At 34.1% G+C, this 27,832-nt stretch overlaps 1 protein-coding gene across 1 annotated transcript; it reads left to right on the forward strand.

Annotated features, from left to right (window-relative positions):
- Nucleotides 1–4,842: 4,842 nt before the first annotated feature.
- On the forward strand, nucleotides 4,843–25,253 carry LOC126814953 (CDC42 small effector protein 2-A). The gene is made up of 5 exons (XM_050540423.2): nucleotides 4,843–4,986; nucleotides 8,691–8,864; nucleotides 9,855–9,959; nucleotides 15,510–15,620; nucleotides 18,237–25,253. The coding sequence occupies exons 2-4, from the start codon at nucleotides 8,811–8,813 to the stop codon at nucleotides 15,618–15,620; spliced, it is 270 nt and encodes an 89-aa protein (XP_050396380.1). The 5' UTR covers nucleotides 4,843–4,986; nucleotides 8,691–8,810; the 3' UTR covers nucleotides 18,237–25,253.
- Nucleotides 25,254–27,832: the final 2,579 nt, after the last annotated feature.

A 27,832-nucleotide genomic window follows, 5' to 3' on the forward strand; every position in this document is an offset into this window, starting at 1 on the left:
TTAACTATCTGGAAAAACAAGACTATATAGAGTTGACACCATTCGGTTTACCTCGGTTATATAGTTAATAGCAGGTGCCCGTTATGCACTATTCACTCCTAGTTGAAGGTTCTGATATTATGAGCGGGAACTATAGTTTTAGTGGGTTGTCATGTGTACACATAGGCGTGCACGTAAAAGAGCCCTTGGCAGTTGGAATTCAGTATAAGAGTAGCCCGTATAGCGCCGCTGTCCAGGCGAAATTCCCCCTCATAGCATACTGTTGGTGCAGAAAAGCAGGACGTTAAACTAAACTAAACTTCATTTCATTTTTTTATAACTACTACTGGCGGTTAAAACATACTTACTTGGCTGTACATGTTATATGAGAGCCACGGTGGCTCAGTGAATAAGACGTTGGCTCACTATTCTGAAGGTCCTGTGTTGACCGAGAAAGTTCATCGGGGCGTTGTCAGTGGTGCGGGACAGATGGCCTGGCAAGGGCAACGTATAGTCGTTTGGATGGGACGGAAAATCGAGATTCACGTAAAAGAACCATTGACAGCTGGAATTCATTAAGAGTAGGCCAGATTAAGAGTGGATCAGATATAAGATTAGTCCATAGTGCCACTGACCGGGCAAAATTTACCTCATAGCACACGTGGTATATGCCTGACTTCATTAGCCCAGTCGGTGCAGAACAGTAGGACGTTAAACCTCATTTTATTTCATTTCATTTATATGGTATGAGTTCATTTCTGTTAATATATGAGTTCTATATTATAGAACTATAGAAGGGACCCATATAACAGATTTCGCTGTTATGTATTTGGCGAGTGGCGACATGTAAGTTTACACACTAGGGGCCGGTTAACATGGAGTTAACGGATTGTTATCTTTAAAGCTCGGTTCATACTACATCCGTATCCGCACCCGCATCCGTATCCGCGTTTTGCCGTTCAAATAGAAAACGCGAAAACGTCCGGCTTTCAAGGCTGAATTGTCTGTCAGAGATAACATATTGTCATTTGCAATCATGGAGTCTGACAGTGACACAGAGGAAGTCTTTCTTTTGTATTTGTGAACCCAAAGACGAAAGAGAAAAAAGAGAGTAGGGGTCCATGAACTGTTACAAAGAAGAAAGAAATATGGAGAATACCACAACCTGGTGCAAGAATTGTATTTTCATCCGGACAAATTCAGACAATATTTCCTCTGTCTTGTCCATGTTGTGTTCTTCACATGCAAGACAACACAAATCCACAGCACACAAGGCCAGGCTTTTCTTGGAATGGATTGAGTTTCTGTTTTGGGAGATGATGTAATAAGTGGAAAGTACTCGCTGATTGGCTAAAGCTCGGCTCACTAGCCGAAATGCCGGACGCACTTTACAAAAATACGCTCTGGGAGCAATCAATCCGGCTTAACGGACGCAGTTGTTTTTGTGCGCAATACGTGCCGGATTCTATTTGAACCCTTTCTCTAAAAGTAACTAAAGTATACCAGTACGTATTCACGCACGTATTTACAGATACGGATACGGATGTAGTATGAACGGACCTTAACGGAGGTGTTGGGCTCCGTTATTTGTTTGACGATGGCATTAGTGGGCTGTCAGTCGAAGTATAGCCTTAGCAAAAAGTCATGAATAATTACCAATGTAATTTTCTGTAGAAAAATCTAGAGGGTTGGGCGTTGGGGGGGGGGGGTGTATTCCATTTTCTATAGGATGAAATCTATAGTATTCTACAGAATTTTGGGGGCCTGTATAGGAAATAATGGCTCCAAATATTCTACAGTTTCTGTAGTGCAAATCCCATAATTTTTCCTACAGATTTATGCTAAAATTTCTAAAAGAAAAAATAAAGTATTCTATGTTTTTTTATAGTATTTTCTGTAGTAAATTCTACAGTTATGTTTTTGTCTTTAATCAAGTTTTGTGAACAGACTGCACAGTTGTCACACGGTCTTAAGTTTCTTGTTAATACTAATTTTTATGAAGTTGTTATACATGTACATTGAATTTAAAAATTTAAAATTCAGCTAATGAACAAACAGTATTCTCGGATTAACTTTAATCAGTCAGTCAGCTAACGGATAATGAAGTTGACTTTCCAGCAACAGAAATTTAACGGACCGTTAATAAACGGTACGTTAGCAATATAACAATCCGTTAGAGTTTAACGGATGGTTAAAATAACTTAGTTTTGAGATCGAATGGCTGTGCAGTGGTATTTCTGTGCATAATGCTCCATAATCTTGAACTGTTTGTTTCGATGTCTTTTTCTTATTAAAATAACAAATAACAAATACCAATCTGTTATTTGCGTAAATATTCTTGTTTGTACCCCCATTAAAACCACTGACTGAAAGCAGAAAACCTCAAAATATTTTAAATTGAAGTGATCGCTCTGTAGCAAATGAGATGACCTTTCCGTGAGGGTATATTTTTCGGATGATATGAGCAGACAAATAGCGTTCAGACCAAGCCTTTGCGGTGTCGGCGCGGATTAAATAAAATCCAAACACTACTGACAGCCTACGGAATCCATGACAAATAGGACATAACGGTACTTGCAACAAGCTTATGCACGAGCACCACTAGAAAAGGATATAACAGTAGGCTTAACTTATATCTCAGCAATGAATTGACAGATTGACTCAAATTTTGGACACAATCTTATTTGAACGCCCACGGGACCATAGGCGTAGGGGGCCAATCTCAGGTGGTGGGGCTGAGGGGGGTGGGGGATGAAGCTATTTGCCCGAAAATTTTCTTTGTCACCCAAATTTTCAGAATGAATCAATCATCAACTAAAACCAGTTTTCCACAAAGCTGTGATGGTTGTTTATTTTTACAATTATACAATTCTATTCCTATGATGGTCTCATTCACTGATGTTTGTGCCCGAAAAACGGAAATGCATTGCTCGAAAAATGTACGAGGTAACCGCAAGCCAATTATTGAAATAAAAAAAATTAAACTCTATGTTTGTCCCGAAATGACCTAGTTTGTGTCGAGTGGACGTTAAACCCCATTCCTCTCTCTCTCTCTTTACCAACCATAAAATGCCAATACCTCTATAAGCATGACCGGGACACAAGACAATCCGTGTTAATTTTCTCTTAGTAGTTTGAAAAGTCAAACTAGGAATGTTTATAATGATACGAATACGGGTAACTTTAAAAACAGATGAAATGAAAAGAAACAGGGTTAAACGTCCAACTTTTCTGCACTGACCGGGATTATGAAGACGGGCGTACGTGATAATCATCTATCAAAAAAATCTTTCCCGGGCAGCGGCGCTACGGCCTTCACTTATTTCGAATTCCAACTGGCAAGGGTTCTTTTACGTGCATCCCAATTTGTACACGGGGCCTCGATTTCTTGTCCCATCCGACAGACTAGACGCTGTCGTTGCCAGGCCCTCGACCGCCCTGAATCACATGACAATGGGAAATCACGCTAGAATACCGGGGAACTTTCACGGCCAAGACCTGACCCCCTGGTTAGCATTAGCTTAATGTACAGTACGTTGGCGTGCGCGTAAATGAACCCTTTACATTTGGAATTCGACGACGAGATCCTAGCAAAAACTCACTGCATGGCGTGTGCCATTTCAGAAAAAGACGACGTTAAACCACATTTCAATCCATTTCTGTCAAAACGAAAACATTAGCCGTTGCTGTTTACCTATAGTTTATTCGTTATCTAATATCAAAATATATCCGAAAATGCAAAACCCGAAATGCAAATAATTTCGATATTATACCACTCTTATTGTAACTGAATAATATGTCCCAATCTTTATTCTGGTCAACAAATTGTACTATTTTAGAATATTTCAATTAATTGATGATACAAATTTCATCTTAACACACCTTATTTAAAAATTTTGAAAAATTCAACATAATGGTTTGAAACGTCTAACGTAAACCTTTTCAAATGAAACTTCGATTTAAAAATATTTTCGAACCCTCTGGACAAGTAAAATAGGATGTAATGGATAATTTACACAACAGGTAGGACACTTAAACATCTAGTACTTAGATAGAGATATTATTTATTTTCTGGAGCTTTCAAGCCAGCAAGAGTGTTATTGTCCCTTTAATAGGACGAAATGAAATGAAATGGAGTTTAACGTCCTACTGTTCTGCTCCTAACCTGGGCTAATGAAGACGGGCATACGCCATACAGTGTGCTATGAGTGAAATTTTGCCCGGACAGCGGCACTACGGCCTACTCTTATATCGAATTCCAACTGCCAAGGGATCTTTTACGTGCACGCCAATGTGTACACGGGACCTCGGTTTTTCGTCCCATCCGAACGACTAGACAGCTTTCCTTGTCAGCCCCTCCGTCCTGCATCTTTAATAGGACAGGTCTATACTATAGTCGTTGACTCGAATAATATTATATTATGTTTTAACATAACTTGTATTTTCCCCCATTCAGTTTATTAAAAATATTATATTTTATTACATTTTACAATGTGTAAGGTAAAATATAAGACAGCAATCAGTATTCTTCTCCCGTCTTAACTTGCTGGCTGGACTTCTTGATAATCGATAATCCGTCAGGTATACTTCAATCGGCTTGTCGAGGTAAATATAATATCTCCGCTCTCACCAAGGGTATAGGTCTGCAATGACTAATGTTTTCTGGGGAAAAAATTAAACAAGGCTGTTGCTTCCCATTTTGTTAAAGCATTTTTTATACTGTGAATAAATATAAAATGAACAGCGCCGATTAGAGCATCAAATTGTTGCTACTCGAAGTAAACGCAAACCATATCTCTATGATAGTATGACCCGAACTTACATTAGTCTTGTATTACAGGGCTTTCGGTGTATGACGTCCCAATATGGACCGAGCTACCTCGACCGAATGACTTCCGGCAGTCCGTTTTTCCTGTTCTATCTTCATCAATAAGGAATTCTGAAGTTATTTCAAGCTTCTATGTAAAATAATGATACATTCCGTCGATCTAAGCATATCTTTAAAACGTAAGTAATCTTACTAACCGCCTGAAAGATAATACGAGTTGAATATGTGTTTAGAAACAAACAAATTATGGGCGTTACCGGGTGGAACACAGACCGACAAAGTTGTGTCAGCAGTAAAATGGGCATTAGACTGAGAGTAGTGAGAGTGAGAAATTTTGTTGATGTATTAATAACTCATCATTTACTATTTAGTCATCATTCATAAGTATCTATTGTTATGAAATCCGTCTGGTGTTCTTTGGCAGCCTTAATGTGAATAGAGAAAAATTAAGGTTATTATTTGATAATATGATGATGTGAGTGTGAGTAGCTAATCTGTTTTAATTCAGTTGCTAAAAAAAATTTGATAGGCCTAATTTATTTCATATACATTTACTGGTATGTTAGTTGTTGGTCTAGCCAAGGTTAACTTTTTAAACTTGTCATAATTATGTTAATTATGAACTGTATGTATGATATGATGTATCACCCAGGTACATTCTCTCGTAAATCATAACTACTTTTTTTTTTCTTTAATGTAGGCTTATAATATTGCCCAGGATAATTTATTTTTTCCCAGTCGCCTGGCCTGTGTGATCATGACACCTTTTATTTGACATTGATAGTACCCTTTGAGGGAAAATATTTTTAAATTAATTGACTACCTATCATATAAGAGATCCTGTCGTTGTTTTCTAATCAATAAACATCAGCTCATAGGCTACTCTGTTGATTAGTTATATAACTATTTGAAAGGAAATCGATCTTTAAATAAGCATACCGAATCTTTTGTTCTCAGGGTACTATACAAGTTACTTACACAAGTAGATTTAATCTTGTCTTGCTAAAACTCTATACATTATCAATTTCCAACTGTCAAAGCAGGGTTCTTTTACAAATGTACATGGACTCAAATCTCAATAGTGTTTACAAGGGTGTACCTTGTTTTCTGTATGAAATACTCACACTTCCTTTGTAAACCATACAGATGCAACCCTAGACTAGAAGTGAGAAACTGGCCCCAGAAATCATGTGCCAGTTGGGTGTGGAACATGAACTAGGATTTCCTTGATAGTTTGAATCTATTTTCCTGTCGATCTGTGGTTATGTATTTTTTATCTGGACTGTCAAGGAAATATATCTTTAAATTGAAATTTAAATCTCTTTCGAAGTTAAGAGGTACTTGTGTGCTACCAGCATACTTAAAGAAGCAATCTCTTGTATATTTTAGTGAATAGAACTAAGTGATTTCTTGTTATAGACTTTTGCAAACCTTTATCCTAGACCTGTGCAACTATTGCTCCATTTTTTGAAGAAATGCAAACTGTTATTTTCCATAAGGGTTTGGCCATAAGTCCCCTAATTCTATGTTATCTAAGTGTCTGGTTAACCATATCTATATTTGCCGAAGTTATAATCAAATGTGATTGTTGCAATTGTCAAGTCACTTATACAAGTAACTATGTTAAAGATGCGTTATGTAAGATTTAAATAGATGAAGAGCTGGTTGTTCTTGCTATAATATTAATAGTTTAAAAATAGATAATGCAAAATGAATGTACATGTATTAAAATCAGAAAATTTCGTTCAAATTACTTAAAGATACATTATTGGAGATTAGATAAAGAGCTGGCAGTTCTCACTATAATAGTTAAAAACTATATATTAAGGGAATTTGCTGAAAATTTCATTTAAATTGATCCACTCCAAACCGAGAATTTAGCGATTGAATTTTTGGCCTAGCCTCGATAATCATTACTAAAGTCAGTACGATAAAAACATAGTCTCGATTATCCATTTCATGACTAAATCATGAATGAAAGTTGAGCAGCAAATCGGATCCTAATCCAGTAAATATCGCAGGCTAGTGATGGCATCGAGAGTTGATTATGGTCTGCAGGCCTAAAGAAAGACCTGCAATAGACAGATTTAGCTCTTGCATAATGTATGTATAACTCTGGACAAAGTTGTGACTATTTGAAGAAGTAGTGTAGATCGTTTATATTGTAGCAAATGTACTTGACAACTGAAACTAAGTCTTGATTATCCATTATATTGATTTTTTTTTATCTAGTGGGTGTTTAAATCCATTGAAATCTTGCACATCAGAAGAAAGTTGATTACAGGCTTGTGAATAAATGTTTAAATGATAATTTATAACATTTGAAGCCAAAAGAAGAATCTGCAATAGGCAGATTCAGCTCTTACATAATTCATCTTTAAGCAAGTCTAGCAATCTTATTCAAACTAGTGCATAAGCTAAATCATCACATTTTGAGATTTAATTTACAAATATTTAAATTTGGGAATACTCCTTTAAAGGAGTAGATTGGCCTAAGGAGGAAGGAAGAAAGAGACTTAAACAAATTTGCTGTCTAATCACAAATCTTTACCAGAAAATTGTTAGAGGTCATGTAATTAAGAGATAATCTAGGCGAGTTGTTGTGTCATACATGTACATTTTGACAGCCAGGAACATCATTAGTTACAAATGACAAGTCATGTATCACATGATTTGCTATATTTGAGGTCATCATTTTAAATAAAGGCTTTCATTGTGTTGTGTATCGTTGATATATTGACAAGAATATAATGGAAACAAATTTCTTTTAGACTGGGATTATTTATGTAAGAGCTAAGTCTCCCTTTTGCAGGTCTTTCTTTTGGACCTTAAATGTTATATAAGTTATAAATTAGAGATTTATTAACATGACAAGACCATAATCAAGTCTTGATGCCATCGGATAGCTCCGATTTTATGTAGATTACTGATTAGAACGGTTCGGCCATTTAATTTAAAAATAATGAAGCGTGGCTAAGACTCAAATGACCAGTACTGTGGTTACGATCAATGTAGTCATCTTGTCAAAACTACAATCGTTGATAAATTTGCTCAAAATAAAGTAATTTGAATGAAATTTTCAATATCCTGGAAACTTGATATGATAACATACATTTTGTGACTAAAAAGAAATATATGTGGGTTTTGGCTTTGTAATGTAAAAACTAGACATATTTAAATTTATATTTCTGATAACTTAAATCTTGGATTATTGTGGTTATAGTTAAAAGTGGTGATTACTTTGATTGTGATCTGAACTAAACGAATCTACATTCGCCCCATTGCTGAGATATACAAAGGTTTATTGGCTCGTAAATTCACTCATGAGACAAAAACCAGTTAGAACTAAATTGACTTACAATACAATACCATAGGGCCAGTTCGTTATTTTTTAAATCAGCTTTTTCAAACATTATATCATGGCTGCAGTGGACTATAATCAGCCAATAACGCCCCTAAAGCCTTCACAACTAGTACATTCTGATTTTGTGGTCCATCAATTTCAATTACAGATATGACTAAAATTATTGGTTTTTTTGGGGAGTCCACTTAATAAGTTTGTAGCATGTGTTTGTCTTCTGGGTTTTTAGTTAATAGTTATGTTTGGTGTAGTCTTCCTGCACCTAATTAATAGTTTATGGAAAAATGTGATATGAAAAGCTTTCTTTGTTAAAAATTTTATGTTCATAACCCAACATATTTTATGTTTAACAGTCGACCTGAACTAAAGAGACGATGTAATTCATAATGTACCTGTCTAAACTCAATATATTCATTAAACCATCTGGGTAATAATTCCCAAACACCCACACTACTATTGTGATTTACTACTTCTTGTTGCGAATGATTTTTATTTGTGTGGGATTTTTTAATATTTTTTCAGAAAACTGACAAACTTTTCTGACAAAAAACAGTAAACAAAGAGGAGTACCTGTTGTTTGCGTAAAACTGATCCAAGTCAACAAACAAACATAGCAATAGATTGTTGGAAGTGGACCAAATCATGGGGGATACATTATTATGTTTAAACTGCTGTATAACAGAACAACCGCAACCTGTAAGTTCATTATTTTTATCAACAAATCCATTTTATTTCTAAAATGTAGTTATGTTTTCAATAATGTGAAGAGATTTTATTTCTAAAACATAGTTTTGTTTTCAATAATGGGAAGAGAATTCTAAAATGTAGTTATGAATTATGTATTCAATAATGGGAAGAGATTTTATTTCTAAAATACAGTTATGTTTTCAATTATGTGAAGAGATTTTATTTTTAAAATGTAGTTACGTTTTCAATAATGTGAAGAGATTTTATTTCTAAAATATATTATGTTTTCAATAATGGGAAGAGATTTTATTTCTAAAATGTAGTTGATGTTTTCAATAATGTGAAGAGATTTCTAAAATGTAGTTATGTATTCAAGAATGTGAAGAGATTTTATTTCTAAAATGTAGTTGTTTTCAATAATGTGAAGAGATTTTATTTTTAAAATGTAGTTATGTTTTCAATAATGTGAAAAGATTTTATTTCTAAAATGTAGTTATAAATGTTTTCAGTAATGTGATATTATTTCTAAAATGTAGCTATAAATGTTTTCTAAAATGTAGCTCTAAATGTTTTCTAAAATGTAGCTATAAATGTTTTCTAAAATGTAGCTATAAATGTTTTTTAAAATGTAGCTATAAATGTTTTCAATAATGTGAAGAGATTTTTTTTTAAATGCAGTTATGTCGTCATGTAGCTATCAAACATTTTTAAAACTTGGTTATGCTTATGTTTTATGTGTGATAGTAGATATACATGCTATTCATATTGGTCCTTGAGCACTGGCAATAAACAATTGAAATTTGAGTTCATCAAAAAGTATAGCCTACATATGTGATCCATACAATGATTGTATTTGTAATGTATACATGTAATCCATTCCATATACAATGATTGTAAAGTCTATACATGTGATCCATTACATAATATACATTGATTGTAAAGTCTATACATATTTAATCGATTACAAATACAATTGTAAAGTCTATAATTAAATTACAGAAACGACAAAGACGAAGAATAGACAGAAGTATGATAGGTGCACCAACAGATTTTCGTCATACTACTCATGTAGGTTCGGGAGATGTCAGTAATAATACCAGTAATGTAAGTATACATTCTTTTTCTCATTTCAATTAAAATAACACTCATCTTATACTGTGTTGTCTATATAGAAAGTTTTGACAGCTTTGTGTGACCTGGTAGAAAATTTCACCTCTTCATCTTTAGTGAAACCTCTAACGCTTAATTAAACAAACAAATTACTGGTAGGTTGCATGCACAGTTAGCATGAAGTTATAAGACAAATGTCAAAATTCTACACACTAGGTCATCTTCACACAGTCTAGGTAAAGTATACTGGGTTTGGCTCGGTACCAGGTTTTACAGTTTTTATCACCTCTCTTTTTGAGAGACCAGGTAACTGTTCAAATGGGGTCGTCTATTTGTCATACCTATTGGTACACCATAACTCAGTTTCTGATTGAAGTAGAATATTCGAACTTGGTGTAGATGAACATAAGGTGATAATGATGAACACTTCATTTTAAAAAAATGCAACTTGATTGGTCATGACTTTGTAACACAATAACTAAGCTTTTAATTAAAGTAAAATGTTCAAACTACGTGCTCATTAGGTGAATGCCTTGACTGATTTTGATGATGTAACAATTTGATATGTCGACACTTGATAGAAATCAATAACTCTCTAGTGAGAAAGAGTGACGAGATTTGGGAGTAATTACATCAATACATTGACTAAGTTTGATGATGAGCATATTCTGCTCAGGCTATTTCAAGGGCATACGATCAGGTCATCAAAATGAACAATTCAACTTAAGTTACAACCCATTAATCACAAACTTTAACTGTTTAGTTAGTCTGAGAGAATTGGCAGTGTGTACTTGCTTTCTTACTATTAGTGTGTATGTATTAGTAAGTTAAATGGTCCCCCCCCCCCCTTTATCACCCCATTTATTACAATATGTTTCCAACCTATGGCCTTTTTTCTGGACTGTTTAATTTATTAGGCTATTAACTTCATTTGTCATTTCTTTTTGAGCGTTCACATACTATTAGTATGTATGTAATAGTAAGTTAAATGGTCCCCCCCCTTTATCACCCCATTTATTACAATATGTTTCCAACCTATGGCTTTTTTCTGGACTGTTTAACTTATTAGGCTATTAACTTCATTTGTCATTTCTTTTTTGAGCTTTCACACTCTTAATTTTTTCATTGTCATAACCACTTGCTCATCTACCATACATATTATCACCTATCCTGTTTATTTAGCCTTCTGTTAATGGACTATGCAATGCCTACATTAATTTATTATAAGTGTTATCCATATCTTAGTAAATGGTTTCATCCCTATTACCTCATTGAAACAACATAACAGCATCCAACGGCTCCCTTTGATGGTCTTCATAATTAGCTAAATGTTTTCCATTTGTTGTTGATTGTCTAATTAACTACCCTACTTATCTTATGTCTAATTTGTTTAATCCTTTATCTTTATTGTTATTGTTATTTTATCTTATTATATGGTTTCACCATGTCCACTCTTATATATTCATCTGAAGTTTATGAAATGTCATTGTGCTTGATAACGATAAGAGGATACTTGTCGAAACGTCGTGCTTTTAGAATAAACCAGTGATTGTTTCCCATAAAAATTGTGTTCTATTAATGGGTTATAAAAAGGTATATACATGTATGCACATTAATATAATTAATGAGTGTCATCTATTCATTTTGGGATTAAGGTGGTAGGGGATATCAGCCTCCTTATGATAAATTTTGCCTGGATAGCAGTGCTATGGCCTATTCTTAAATCGAATTCCAACTGCCAAAGGTTCTTTTTTTCAAGTGTAAGCAAATTTGCTGCATGGTTTCTGTCCCCTCTGTACAAGTATAATAGTTTTTGCTTGCCAGGCCCTCTGTTCTGCACCATTGACAGGCCAGAAAATCCAGATGATCTTTCTCTGCCAACACCAGGATCAAACACGTGACCTCCAAGTTAGCATGCCACCGCGTCTCCCGTTAGATTCGAAGAAGTATGCAGAAAGACTGCTGTTGGGGCAGAATTCTTCTCTCTAGCATTGCACCAGTGGTAATTAACTGTACATCTATGTTTTTCTCCAAATTACAAAGTATTGTATTAATGATTCCATTAGTAATTACCATATGTTAGTCTCAAAATGATAAAAACTTTCTGTTATCTGTTGACGATAAATGTTCCATTCGTTACGGAACAAATATATGTGCATTGAAATTAATGCGATTTGTGGTAAATTTCATTTAAAGCATTAATTTATCACTTGCAATAAATTTATGTTTTAGTTTACTGTATTCATGACTAATTTTCTTTTTATAATTGAAAATTAAAACGCTAAAGTATAATCAAAATATGCTAAAACAACATGATGATATTGATGTTTTCTACTGTCAATTTTCCAACAAGTTAAAGAGATAGTTCACATATCATAGTCAATCATGTCTGTAAATAGTATAGAACTTGGTTTATAGCTTTCTGTTTTAACAGATTCAATCGACAAACAAACTCTCATTTCACCCAGTTACTATAAGACTTTTAAGCGCAAATTACACTTCTACGGTTTGTTGAAGGCTAAGCACTATTTGTTGTTGGAGCAAAACAAAATGGGAGTTATTTCCCTTTAAATGTATGAGTCACTTAAGACTCGCTTTGAATATAATCCATTGTCTCCAAATGGTAATTCAAACACATTTTTTTTTCAAGATTAATTAACTTTTAAATCAGTAAACTTATTATTTTGAATATTTAAATATGTTTTAACCTATTTCAAATTCTCATATACCAACATAATAATTTTCATGGTTGAATTAAGACAAATAATTTCATGGTTCATAAATTGTGTCAAAAAATATGCTAAATTGACTTGATCAAATGGAGATGACTTTGACTTGTTTTCATAGATGGCTTATAAATCCTTTTACAATAAACCAAACATTTTAGGTGTTTATTTATATTATAAACCTGGGCTTGCTGCTTGATAGCAATTTTAAAAAGTATATATATGTCATACTCTCTTAAACATATTTTGGAGTGACTCAGGAATGGATAATAACTGAAACTAAGCCCTTAACTTTCTGTAGAGAGGCTAATGATTTTATAAGTCTTCAATAATGTAGATGGGATGGCCGAAGACTTTAAAATCATAATTACTAATGGGTGTGCTTCTTATGGGTTAGATGTTTTACAAATGCATGTTGAATGAATTTATCATAGGTTCGATGTTTTTTTTTATGTTGATTTTGGCCATTATTTTTGTCCCCCGCCTTTCGAAGAAAGCAGGAGACTATTAAAATGGGTTCGTCCGTCTGTCTGTCTGTCCGTCTGTCTGTCCGTCACACTTTTTGGGACACAATAACTCTCTTCCTAATTGAGCTAGAATGTTCAAACTTGGTGTATGTGTTAATTAGGTCAATGCCTTTATGGAGTTCGAAGATGAGCATTTTCCGCTTAGGGTAAGCAGAGATAAGCAATTTGATTGGTTGATGCTTTGGGACACGATAACTCTCTTCCTAATTGGGCTAGAATGTTCAAACTTGGTGTATGGGTTGATTAGGCCAATGCCTTGATGGAGTTCGAAGATGAGCATTTTCCGCTTAGGGTAAGCAGAGATAAGCAATTTGATTGGTTGATGCTTTGGGACACGATAACTTTTAATTGAGCTAGAATGTTCAAACTTGGTGTATGTGTTTATTAGGTCAATGCCTTGATGGAGTTCGAAGATGAGCATTTTCCGCTTAGGGTAAGCAGAGATAAGCAATTTGATTGGTTGATACTTTGGGGCACGATAACTCTCTTCCTAATTGAGCTAGAATGTTCAAACTTGGTGTATGTGTTGATTAGGTCAATGCCTTGATGGAGTTCGAAGATGAGCATTTTCCGCTTAGGGTAAGCAGAGATAAGCAATTTTATTGGTTGATGCTTTGGGACACGATAACTTTAGTTCTAATTAAGTGAGATTGATGAAACTTGGTGTATAGTTTCATTACAGTAATACCTTGACTAAGTTTGATAATGAGCATTTTCTGCTCAGGGTAAGCAGAGCGATACGCAATTTGATTGGTCGAGACTTTGGAAAACAATAACTCTCCTACTTTGATTGTCCCCCGCCTTTCGAAGAAAGCAGGGAACTATTAAAATGGGTTCGTCCGTCTGTCTGTTTGTCTGTCTGTCCGTTCCGCTTATGGTAAGCAGAGATAAACAATTTGATTGGTTGATCTTCGAATTGAGTAAATGTTCATGCTTATTGTCCCCCGCCTTTCGAAGAAAGCAGGGAACTATTAAAATGGGTTCGTCCGTCTGTCTGTTTGTCTGTCCGTTCCGCTTAGGGTAAGCAGAGATAAACAATTTGATTGGTTGATGCTTTGGGACACTATAACTTTAGTTCTAATTAAGTAGATAAACAATTTGATTGGTTGATGCTTTGGGACACTACAACTTTAGTTCTAATTAAGTGAGAGTGATGAAACTTGGTGTATAGTTTCATTACAGTAATACCTTGACTAAGATCGATAATGAGCATTTTCTGCTCAGATTAAGCAGAGCGATAAGCAATTTGATTTGCTGAGACTTTGGAACACAATAACTCTCCTTCGAATTGAGTTAAAATGTTCAAAATTGGTGTGTATGCTTATTGTCCCCCGCCTTTCGAAGAAAGCAGGGGACTATTAAAATGGGTTCGTCCGTCGTCTGTTTGTCTGTCTGTCCGTCACACTCCTTCGAATTGAGTTAAAATGTTCAAAATTGGTGTGTATGCTTATTGTCCCCCGCCTTTCGAAGAAAGCAGGGGACTATTAAAATGGGTTCGTCCGTCTGTCTGTTTGTCTGTCTGTCCGTCACACTTTTTGGGACACAATAACTCTCCTCCCAATTGAGGTAGAATGTTCAAACTTGGTGTAGGCCTTTATTAGGTCAATGCCTAGATGGAGTTCGAAGATGAACCTTTTCTGCGCAGGCTAAGCCGACATAAGTCATTTGATTGGTTGATGCTTTGGGACACGATAACTTTAGTTCTAATTAAGTGAGAGTGATCAAACTTGGTTTATAGTTTCATTACATGAATACCTCGATAATGAGCATTTTCTGCATAGGCCGAGATAAGCTATTTGATTGGTTGATGCTTTGGGGCACGATAACTTTAGTTCTAATTAGATGAACCTTTTCTGCGCAGGCTAAGCCGACATAAGTCATTTGATTGGTTGATGCTTTGGGACACGATAACTTTAGTTCTAATTAAGTGAGAGTGATCAAACTTGGTTTATAGTTTCATTACATGAATACCTCGATAATGAGCATTTTCTGCATAGGCCGAGATAAGCTATTTGATTGGTTGATGCTTTGGGGCACGATAACTTTAGTTCTAATTAAGTGAGAGTGATCAAACTAACATTGTATGCTTAGACTATAAGTAAAGATATACTGTTTGATTGTTCAATACTTTGTAAAAGATAATTTGTGATAAATTTATATGTGTCCTCTAATTATTTTCCTATTTCGGCGGGGGACATCAGCCTCACTGTTGGCTTGTTTTAATTCAGTTCAAGATAATGTTTATTATCAATAAATATATTAGTGTATGTGATGTTTTTTTATTATTACAGCTTAATTCCATACAAGGACAGATGTCATCTAAGGGAGGCTATGATCATCATGTATCACCTGGTCATTTACAGTTAGATGTAGTTGATTTACCAACACGTAATAATAGATAGGTTAGTATATTTACAGTTAGGTAGCAATTAAGGTTTATTCCCACGAAGGCGCAGTAATTGACCGTAACGGATTATGGAGTTCGTTTTCTGCGCCTTTGCGGGAATCCAGGTTTTAGGGATAAAAAACGATTAAAAATGTAACAATGGTGCTATGATAAGAATTTACAGTTTCACCATCCCTAATGTGACTAATTAAATAGCATTTTAGCAACATGTTTGACATATGACTTTAAGAAAATAAATATACTATAAAACAAATTATTTTCATTTCAAAGTTAATTCCGCTTGTTCGAGTCTTCTTTTTAATTGCTGGATCTGGCTTTGCAATTGGGCATATTTATGTCCCTTCCTTGGTGGTTCCCGTCCCCCGACATACTGCACCATTCTAATTTCATTAATATTCTGGTCTTGTAAAAATGTATATTTCGTTTACTTACACGGTACATATAACCACCTGAGCACAGATAGGTACCTCCGCGACTTGTAGGTGGAAAGCTGAATTCAGGTTGTGCGTTTACCATTGTAGAATATTAACTGATATTCGGATTTCGTCCGTTCGTTTGTTGGGTTTTACGTCTTCTTCCACCTTGGGTGATATCGCAGACAAAATTCGGATAGTGTCACAGGCGTTTATACATCTTTAAGAATGGCACTGGTTGAGAGTGAGCGAATATATATAAACACTACTTGGATGCAAAAGCCAGCTCCAAGTAGGGCGAACACTACTTGAATGATTTGATGATATTCATCATTAGTTGCCAATGTGTGAATAAAATTCAGAGTGAACACTACTTGGATGATATGATGATTTTCATCATTAGATGTCAATAGATGAATAAAATTCAGAGTGATATCTGCGCCTTTGCGGGAAGGATTAATTTTGTTCACGGTCATTAACTGCACCTTCGTGGGAATACACCGCAATTAAAATACTATAGCCCATTTAATCAATTATAATCCCACCTAATTGCTGACAATTGAAGCAGTTGCTTACGTAAGCAAATCCCTATATTCTATAATATGTAGCCTACAATTAGCAATGAATCTTACTATGGCAAGCCAAAGCGGAATTAATTGCAAGATCGTTTTGTCTGTATGGAAAGAGAAAAAATCAAGTATATAACAATTTTTTCATCACCTTCCAAGCATTTTTTCTGTACAAAACGACGTATATCAATAAAGATTATTTTTTTCCATTGCATGCTCTTGTATTTTGTTATAGTCAAGTCAATTATACTGTTCATTGAAATATTTTATCACTATATTTTTCCGTCTTGACATGTGAATTTTTTAGTGTTGACATATGAATTTTTTCGTCTTGACATGTGTATTTTTTTTGTCTTGACATGTGAAAAATAATTTTGTTGAATTGTTTATAAAAACAAAATATAGTGGTAAAATATTTCCGTGAACAGTATAATTGACTTGACTATAACAAAATACAAGAGCAGCAATGGAAAAAAATAATCTTTATTGAATCTTTATACGTCGTTTTGTACAGAATAAAATGCTTGGAAGGTGATGAAAAAATTGTTATATACTCGATTTTTCTCTTTCCATGCAGAAAAAACGGTCTTGCAATTCATTCCGCTTTGGCTTGCCATATCTTACACCTGTCTACTGTGTTGTATATTAGATTCTTTCTAGGTATGTTGTTCTGGTATTTGCAACATTTTCTTTAATTGACAATATTTAATTCTGTTTCATTCTTTAAATTTTGATGAGTTATTTGACTAATTATGCCTAAATTGTTTATTTATACTGGTAATGTTAATGTGCATATTATTGTGGAATGTGAATAGACCTGTATATGTTTCAATATTTTCATGCCTGTAATAATTTCTATTAAGTACTATTTCCATCGATCATTAAGTATAACAATGTCAGCTGGGGATGACAATAGTAGAGGATTCAAAGTAATAGATCCCATGTGTACCTTGATTTTTATACACCAACATTGAAATGTGATCGTATATTGTTGTCGCCCCTATCTGTCCGTCTGGTGTCCACAATTGTTTGTGAACGCTCTAGAAGTAAAATTTAATATCCGTTTGACTTTAAATGTATAAACAGTGCTTACGGTCATGAGACAAAGAGGCCTATTGATTTTCAACAATTTCTGATAATTACTGCCAGAGTTATGGCCCTTAATCACTTTGAATTATCTTGTGGACATTCTAGAGGCTAAATTTAATATCTGATTGACTTTAGATTTATACACAGTGTTTAAGGTCCTGAGACGAAGAATCCTATTGATTGTCAACGATTTCTGATAATTATTGCCAGAGTTATGGCCCTTGAGCACTTTGAAAAATCTTGTGGAGGCTAAAAGGTAATATCTGAGTGACTTTAAATTTATACACAGTGTTTAAGGTCATGAGACAAAAATAATTATGGCAATAGATATTAAATGTTTTGTATGCTAAATGATAGAATAGGGCAGAACTAAAAGCCAAATGGATTGTTACTCGTAATCATATTTTAGTGTGTTGTAAATGTTTTCATTTCTGACAAGAAAAAAAATATGTGACAACCCTTGTTGACTCCCTGGACGACTTAGCTGCTTTGGGCATATGTTTCGTTGCCTAGCAACCTATTTGTCCTTTATCTTTTCAGAGTGAGAGTGTAGATGTTAGTGTGTAGAAAGGAACACTGTCTTGTGAATAAACATTGTTTTTTTTTTTAAATTGTCTTTTCTGTGTACATTGTGCGATATTTGAAGATCTACTGAGTGACCTGGATCATTGAGAAAAAGTGATAAATAATTGACCAGAAGAAGATAGAATTGACAAACATAATTTAATATTTTATATGTTAACTGATAAACCATAAGTGCTAATTAATAATAGTGTTGTTTTGCTTTAGGAGATTTTCTGATAACTTGTAGTTTGTTTTAGTGTACATTAATATTATTAAGATTAAGATAATGTTAACATGTATGTAAACAAGACCTAATGGCTATTATTAGTACCATATGCAATAATTATTAATGTTATTCATTATTTAGATAATTATTTTTACTATAATATTTATAAATCATAGATGGCCTTTATTCAAAAGAAGAAATAACAGATTGTTTGCAAAAAAAAACCCACCCCTTATTGTAAAATAATTAACTGTTCCAAAACATATAATACTTTTTGTATTTAATTAGATCAGTTAATTTTTCACTAAAAGGGAGTTTATCTGCTGGTCAGCGCTTGTTATTAGATGGAATGAATAACAGTGTTTTGTATTTTATTGACATTCAGTGGTAATATGTGAATATGAAGTTGATTGTAAGTAAAATGTATTAAATGTATATACTTAGAGAAGAATTTATAAGAATTTGATTTTATGTCTCTAATAATTTGTTTGTTTATTTTGTACATATATCTATGTATTTTCTTTGTCAAAAAAAATGTCCCAGTTTATTTGGCACAAACAATATGGTGAACATATGTATTTTGTCGTACAAATATTTTGTTCACAAAGAAATGATTTGAATCTCAGATGATTAACACACACAAAGTACAAAACCCAGGAAAACATCCTCACACAGATTGCTAAAAATTTGACCAGAAAAAATGTCTTTTTAGATTGTATAGGATTGACTTTAATGGTCAAATATGTACACTGTCCAGCCATAAGTAAGATTTCAAAAATACTATTGAATGTAAAGGGTTATAATTACATATAATGTCCAATTACATTTTATTTGATTTTCAATCTAATTTTATTGCTCAGCCATTTTGTAGCTGACTTCTATTTGAACACCATTTCCTGTTATTGTAAGGATGTTTTTTTTGGATGACGTACTTGGTGTGTTGAAGTGAGCTGCCTGTGAAATTGTGATCTGATAAGAATAATTGTTTCTAGAAATGTGCACATTGAAGTATAGGATTAGTAGATACCTTTTCATAAATACAAATATAAACATGTTTTGTGTACATTTTATGTCTGAAACAAGTCATTAATATTAATACAGTTAATACAACTAAAATCGCCCTCAGAGTTGTGAAACTTTCATTCCATCTTAAAATTTACTTAATTATGAGAATACTGAACTATGATTATCTAATCTACCGGGTATTTATATTTATCATTTTGTTAAATTCACATGCCAAAGTTATCTGACCTTGATTATTTTTGTTCAGTATCACTTTGATGTAGAATAACCCACATGGTTATGACCGATAGAAGTAAAATGAACATATTAAAATGTTGTCTATTCGGTATAATATACTGACTTCTTATCCACACATTTAGGACAATATTATTTGAGAAGACAGGGTAAAGTGTATTAAGTTGATTATTTTACAAATATCACATTAAACCTATATATATTTATATTATATTATATCACCATAGTCTTATCCAAACATGAACTATTTCTTATTAAAGTCTCTCCAGTCTATTCTAGAAAGAGACAAAAGATGGACCCAATATATGTCCTTTTCGAAAAAGCATTTTGACATTATCAATATTAATGTTAAAATGATTTCTTCCGCCAATGGAAAAATAAAAATGTCTCTAAAATACACACAAATCTTAATAAGAAATATAAATGCTTCCATGTTATATAGAGAAAAGAGAAACATGGAAACATTCAAAAAAAATTTAGTATTCGACTTTTAATTTCAGTTGAATAATTTAAACTTTTTGCCTCTTCCCTATTGGAACAGTTAAAGGCAGCCTGTACCTTTTCCTGAACTAAACTTGTTTATAACAAATTGGAAACTAACTATAATTAATGAATCAGTGTGCAAACACTGTTTCTGTTATCAAATAAGATTTATATTTATGGCGCTATAGAATTAATGGGAATAGTTTTGTGTTTGTGTAAATGTCATTATTAAAAGTTATTTATATAACCACTGACAGGCTGTAATGACGATAGATATAATTGTTTATCATACTCTCTTTTGTGTTCACAAAATCACCTGTTGACAATTAACCATGGTAAATAAAAACTGTAATACTGATTTTTACAGGTATATCAGTTTGTAAATTAAACTGTTAGTTACGTACAGTATGTGCTAAATGCATTCACCTAGTTTATTTTTGAGGGTGTTTTTCAACAAATATCTAATGATTTTGTTAAATAATTGAGTGTTTTGAGGTAAAATAACCGGTAGTTAAATTGGTACATTATTGGTATTCGATGAGATATGTAAAAAATGGACAAGATATAAGCCCAGGTTCCTGATATGTAATATACTGATATGTACATGTAATAACCTATACTGAGAAGCAATGAAAACACACCACTGATTTGACTGGAAATGAACTTGACATGTAATTTACTTTGCATAACTGTACACAGGTTATTTAGCGACACAAGAAATAAAATGTAATCCGATTTAACGTCCTACTTTTCTGCATATAGTGTGCTATGAGAGAAATTTTGGTCATACAGCAGCATTCTAGCCTGCTCTCAAGGGTTATTTTACGTGCACGCCAATGTGTACACAGGGCCTCAGTGTTTTGTTCCATCCGAATGACTAGACACTCTCCTTTGTAGACCCTCCTGCACCAGTGGGAACCATGAAATAAAATCCTAAGGAACTTTGTCGGCCAACACCAGGAGCGAAACCGAGACTTTCTGGTTTGCGAGCCAGCTTCTTTCTCACCGAGTCATGTGGACTCCTCACACTAGCAGCAGTACGGAAGCTTACAGTGGGCAATCCTGCAGTAATACATTGCCATCCAGAACTTGGAAAATCTCCAGTGGATTCTTTGTACAGTTGTCTACCTTGTGTCTTCCATTCGGTCAAATTCAGTTTTTTGTGTTTCAGAAACTAATCTGTGACGGTTTTACGCGATCACGATCTGATGTAATAACATTGTGAATTGCAAGGTTAAATTTGTGTATCTCAAATGAGTTTGTATTGCCTCTCAGTATCAAATAAATGTCTGGTTTAATTTTGTCAACACGTGTATATCTATTATAAAATGTAGCCAACCACAACAATATTATTTACTTGTTTTATGAAACCACCTGAATTAAAAATCCACTTTTATAAATTTATTTTAATGTATTTCCTTGGTTCCACATTTGGCTTTAGCCTTGAGAATTGTTCAGGCCTATTGTCAAAATAACTCAAGAAAGATAAGTTTAAAAAGTTTAGAAAATTGTTTACATGCTTTATCTGATTAAGAAATTGTTTAGATAAGATAAAAAGAGAGAGAGAGAAATGGGGTTTAACTTCCACTCAACACAAAATAGGTCATTTCAGGACTAACATATGTTGTAATTTTATTTCTGTAATTCGCTTCAGCTGTAAGAGGAAACTGGAGGACCCAGAGAAACCCACAATAAGATGAAGAGTGAACTAAAACATTCAGATCAGGAAGATGATTTATAAAACTCGACCAACATTTAATATACGGTACTTCAACGAAATAAGTATATATTTGTTATCCATGTGCATCATTGCTAAAAATTGCTTCTTGATGCAGTGGTTTTCGAGCAACCAGGTAACTGGACTTTCGACTAGTGTGTCCCGGGTTCAAATCATGGCATAGGCCAAGAAGAACTTTCATGGTTTTCCAGCCCATCAATCACAGTGTTCACAAGGACAGTATACCCAGTCATTAGCATGCACATAATAAAAACCTTGGCTGTAGGAAGAACAGTAAGCAGTAACTCTTCTCTTCGGGCAATATAAATATGACCATGTTAGTCTCAAAATGATCAAAGTATTGTGTTGAAGGGACATTAGACTCAATTACCATAAATCATTTGTAGCATAAGATTTGATGACAACAAACAATTGTGTTGCATATTTGGGCCTACTTGTTGCTCCTGGCAACATATTTATTTGTTATGTATACATGTAAATTTCAAAATGATTGTTATTGTTGAAATCTTGTTATACCATGTGCAAGTTGTTTGTGTTCATCGACATTCATCTGAAGTTTGCAAAAAGATCTGATAGATTTATTTTTCTATTGTTATTTTCTTGTATAAATGTAAAATATTGGAATCAGTATTGTCGTATGTGATCCCGTGAAGAATGAAAGGACGTTTCATGAAAGTAGTTGCATAAAAATAGACCATTATGTTATTAAAAAAAAAATATGTAGGCAACAATTTTTGTAGTGTTTTATTTAAGAGCTGAACTAGTTATTCTGTACAATAAGATCTGACCATTATTTTCCAAGTTTTCGTTTGTTTTTTTAAATCTTGACACACCATTTTCTAATTAAATTTAATAATTAAAAATTGTCTAAAATTGGATATTGGGTATTGAAAAAACACAGACTTTGTGGTTAAATTGGCAAAAAAAATCATTAAATTAATTTTACTATGACATTCAATAAAACATTTAGAGATTCTTTCTATTTCTTATATAACCTTTTCTTTCTTTAGTTATTTGACAGTAAATATGTAACAAAAGGAATTAGTCTGAATTATTTCCCATCTAAAAGAACTGAATATTATTTAGTTTATCCTTACTTTATATGTAGGTGTCTTGAGAATAGATATATTTCTTCATTGTTTCGCTGTGTTCATGATTTGTGTAAGATGTGTAGTGTTACTGTTTTTATATTGTTTGGTCCCTGTCCGTCTGTTCACACACATACTTGTACTTTCCCTAATTTTCATCAAATTTTCTAAAATAAATGTAAGTAGTAGTTCCAGAGTTATGGTACCTGTCTGATAAACATTTATTACCATATTTGGGCTCAGTCTAATTGATAATTAGTGGTCTTGTTGTATCTCTTTATAAAGTGTTAGGCCATGATTAATTATAATATAAAAAGTGTGATATTTGCCATATTAATGCCTAGGAATGGATAGTAGATTTTTGTCTGGAATTGTTTGCTCTATTGTTGACAGGAAATAGAGAAAACAATATATAAATGTAGATGTGGTAAAACAAAATATATACTGTAATAACTTAAATGATATTAACCGGATGCGACATAGACCTCTGGAGACAGATTGTTTGGAGTTAATAGCCCTATAACAGCAGTATTTTGGTTGATTAAATTTATTTTTGAGTGTTTCTGGTAACAAATGATAAATATTTGTGGCACTTCCTGGGAATGGCTAATTGTGCTACTGAAGAATAATCTACTTTTAGTCTTGGACAGAAAGTTGTAGGACTATAATGTTAATTTTAACATTAAATAGTTGATAGTCTCTGCTGAAGTATTCACATAGACATTTTAATATATATTGCCATTTTATTGTCATTCTTCCTATTGTCCTCTTTTTTTACCAACAATGACCATATATAGTTGTATGTGTTCAACTAATAAAATATCCATCCTTTGTAACTCTTATTAGAGAATTTAATTTCAATAACAGGACATATATATTCTTATAAATTCATTATTTCTATCTTTAAAATTTCATGACTTTTTGTGTATTTTAAAAAAAAATTGGTTTGGTACCTGTATGATATTTTTTTGTGAGTAATGTACAAATTATTAAATGTATCTATTCTTGTACGAATTGCTCAACAATAATTGTTAAACCATGCATCTGTAAAATCTACTTTTTCTATTTGATTGTTTGTTTTGTTTCAATATAAAAAGAACTTTGGCTTGAAGTTCTGTAGTGGCCTAATGGAATACTTATATGAGTGCTTATACAATAATTGAATCAATTTAAATGTTTTCTTTTGGGATCATTTTTAGAAATTTTGGATCTTTTTAAAAATATTAGATTTTTTTAATAGAATTAACATATTAAATATAGGAGACAAAAAAATCACGATAAAATTCCATTAATTTTAATACCAAAACATCAGAAAAACTATTGAAAACTGAATTTGTGAACACTGCTACTAATTCTTTGATGGGTAACCATAAAGTTAGGATTCTCCGGCAACATACCCACATATTCCTACCACAGATAATAACCACAAAATTATACATTCAAATTAAAACAAATATATAGTTTCAAATCTTAAAGCTTTCAGAAAATACAAACATAGAATCTTTTAAGTAACATTCTGCATGTATTAATGAATTACCGGTAAGATTAATTAAAGGACCTAAACTTCTTTAATTTGGGTCAAAATGAAGTATTTAATTGGGTTGATCTGATGTGTTATTTCAACTAGGAATGAAAAAAAATCTTTCGAATGTGCACCTTGGGTGTTGGCTAATTTTAGTTTCATTTTTGGCTTAACTTGTAACCACATAAAAATCTTAAAATCAACTTTATCTCTAATCTGACTGGGGGTTGGATGGCTGAATGGTTAGCGTGCGCGCGCTGTATCATACAGTCTGTCATTGAGTCAACTGGCGTGGTTTCGAATCCCCGGTTGTACGTGGCAAGGAGTAGGGTCGCCTGTCCAACCTCGTGGGTTTTCTCCGGGTCCTCCGGTTTCCTCCCACTGCTAAAGACCCCTACGCGCAAGCGAATTATGTAAATAAAATTAAACCATATGTTAGTCCCGAAATGACCTAGTTTGTGTCGAGTGGACGTTAAACCCCATTTCTCTCTCTCTCTCTAATCTGACTTTATGTGGAAATAAAATTTTGAAGAAAGACAAGCTTGTCATCTCACAGAACAGATCAACACCAATGAAATTATGAATTGTTTTTTTTTCTTGAACAGATCAAAATCAAACCATTTTAATGTTTAAATAAATTTATTGTATTTAATCGCAATAAAAGTATATTTTGGCTTGGTTTAAGTTTTAATTGCATCTTGTAAATACAGTGTATGGAATTATGAGAACTAATTGTTTTAAGGCATATTGAACTGTTATCTGTATTAAATGTATGTTATATTGTTTTTGATAACAAATCTTTATTGTTTCTTTATCATATAGTGCCCTTCGAGAACAAAAATTTTATTCTCAACGTCTTTCTCTAACTTCATAGTATGCTTCGATTTTTCTAAATAAATTATTAAAAATTGAATTTTGATATGTTTTTGCTTATCTGCAGCACACTTTCACATGGAACACAAGCCAATCTGATTACAGATTTATATTTCATAAAGTCTGTCATTGAGTCGACTGGCGTGGTTTCGAATCCCCGGTTGTACATGACAAGGAGTAGGGTCACCTGTCCAACCTCGTGGGTTTTCTCCGGGTCCTCCCACTGCTAAAGACCCCTACGCGCAAGCGAATTATTGAAATAAAATTAAACCATATGTTAGTCCCGAAAGGACCTAGTTTGTGTCGAGTGTGGGGATCACGTGGCTAAGTGGGTAAGACGCTAGCTCGCTAGCCTGGAGGTCGGGTGTTCGATCCCTGCATTGGCCGAGAAAGTTCATCCAGATTTTCCGGCGTGGTTCTCCCTTGTCAGTGATGCAGGACGGAGGGGCTGACAAGGAAAGCTGTCTAGTCGTTCGGACGGGACGAAAAACCGAGGTCCCGTGCACACATTGGCGTGCACGTAAAAGATCCCTTGGCAGTTGGAATTTGATATAGGAGTAGGCCGTAGTGCCGCTGTCTGGGCAAAATTTCCCTCATAGCACACTGTATGGCGTATGCCCGTCTTCATTAGCCCAGGTTAGGAGCAGAACAGTAGGACGTTAAACCCCATTTCATTTCATTTTGTGTCGAGTGGATGTTAAACCCCATTTCTCTCTCTCTCTCTCTCTCTCTCTCTCTCTCGTATGCAAATAGTGTAAAAATATGGTATATTAAGGTGGACCCTCTAGAGGTCACCGTGAAAAGGAGTAGGGTCGCCTGTCCGACCTCGTGGGTTTTCTCTGGGTCCTCTAGTTTCCTCCCACTGCTAAAGACTCCTATGTGTAAGTGAATTATTGAAGCAAAATTAAACCATATGTTAGTCTCTCTCTCTCTCTCTCTCTCTATCTCTCTCTCTCTCTCGCGAGGTCACAATTTTGATCCGATTTTGATCTGGTTTTGATGAAACTTGAAGTGCATGTTTATAACCCAAAGATCTTGGTTGTTTTCGGTATTCACGCATATCGGATCGTAACTTCTTGGATTATGGCCCCTGATTGTACAAAAAATCACATTGTTTTTTTAGCTCGTTCTCTATCCATCTCTTGCAGAATGTGGGCATATCTTGCAAGGCAACCGCTTGTTATCCGATTTTGATGAAACTTAAAATTTATGTTTATAACACAATGATCTTGGTTCCTTTCGATATATGTGCATATCGGACTGTAATTTCCTGGATTATGGCCCCTGATTGTACGAAAAATCATGTTTTATTTTTAGCTTGTGGAACCTCTATAGGTCACAATGTTTATATGATTTAAAAAAAAAATGTTTACATATATCACCGTAACACCCTAATGAGTGTTAAGTTCGAATTTCGTAGAAATCAGACAGAAACTACCCGACAAAATGGCCGCTCCTTGAATCCACGGTGTAAAATATATATTTATAAGGTTGTGGACCCTCTAGTGGTCAGAATTTTTGTCTGATTTTGATGAAACTTAAAATATATGTTTATATCCGAGAGATTTCGATTTCTGTCGATATTCGTGGCTATCGGACCATAACTTCTTGGATTATGCCCCTTAATTGTACGAGAAAAATCGTCTTTTTGTAGCTTTGTTTCTGTCCATCTCTTGCAAAATGTGGGCGTATCTTGTATGACAACTGCTTGTTATCATCAAAAAACAAGCACAGGCCTTCAACATTTTGTCAGTCATTTGGGTGTGGACATAAGCACCATTGTAGGCCCTTTAGGCAGTGCCGGACTGGTGGGCAGAAGGCCCACCTGTCAGGTCATTGACCAAGGCCCACACAAGTACCCGCCGAAGGCGCGTCACGAGCGCGCCGAAGGCGATCGAGTGTCCGAGGGGGGTCTGGGGAAAATTTTGAAAATTGACAACCGCAAACCCATTTTCCAAGCATTTCAGACCAAAGCAGAAGGAGGCAATTTTTTGATTTCCTGATACAATTAGATAACAGCATGACCTAAGAGCACTATCATTAGATGAATTTGAGAATCTACACTTCCTTTTTTTGTGTTGTTTGTCAGTCATTTTTGTCCTATCTTTTTTTTCTCCTGTCCTGTGGCTTGTCCTCTCCTTCCTTCTTTCTTTTCTCCCCCCCCCCCTCCTTTCTTTATCTTTTCTTTTTTCTTTCTCTTTTTTCTTTTTTTCTTTTTAGGCTTAGGCCGGTGGACAGGTGGGCCCAGTCCGGCACTGCCTTTAGGAATGAAATGATCAGAAAATGAAACGTCATTTTGAAGGTCACACATGCATACAAAATGTTTTAAAAGTGGTCACTAGATAATTCTTTGTCTTCATCAGAAGAATCAAAATCATCTTCCCT

The sequence above is a fragment of the Patella vulgata genome, chromosome 3, assembly GCF_932274485.2.
Source record: "Patella vulgata chromosome 3, xgPatVulg1.2, whole genome shotgun sequence".
Taxonomy (NCBI): Eukaryota; Metazoa; Mollusca; class Gastropoda; family Patellidae; genus Patella; species Patella vulgata.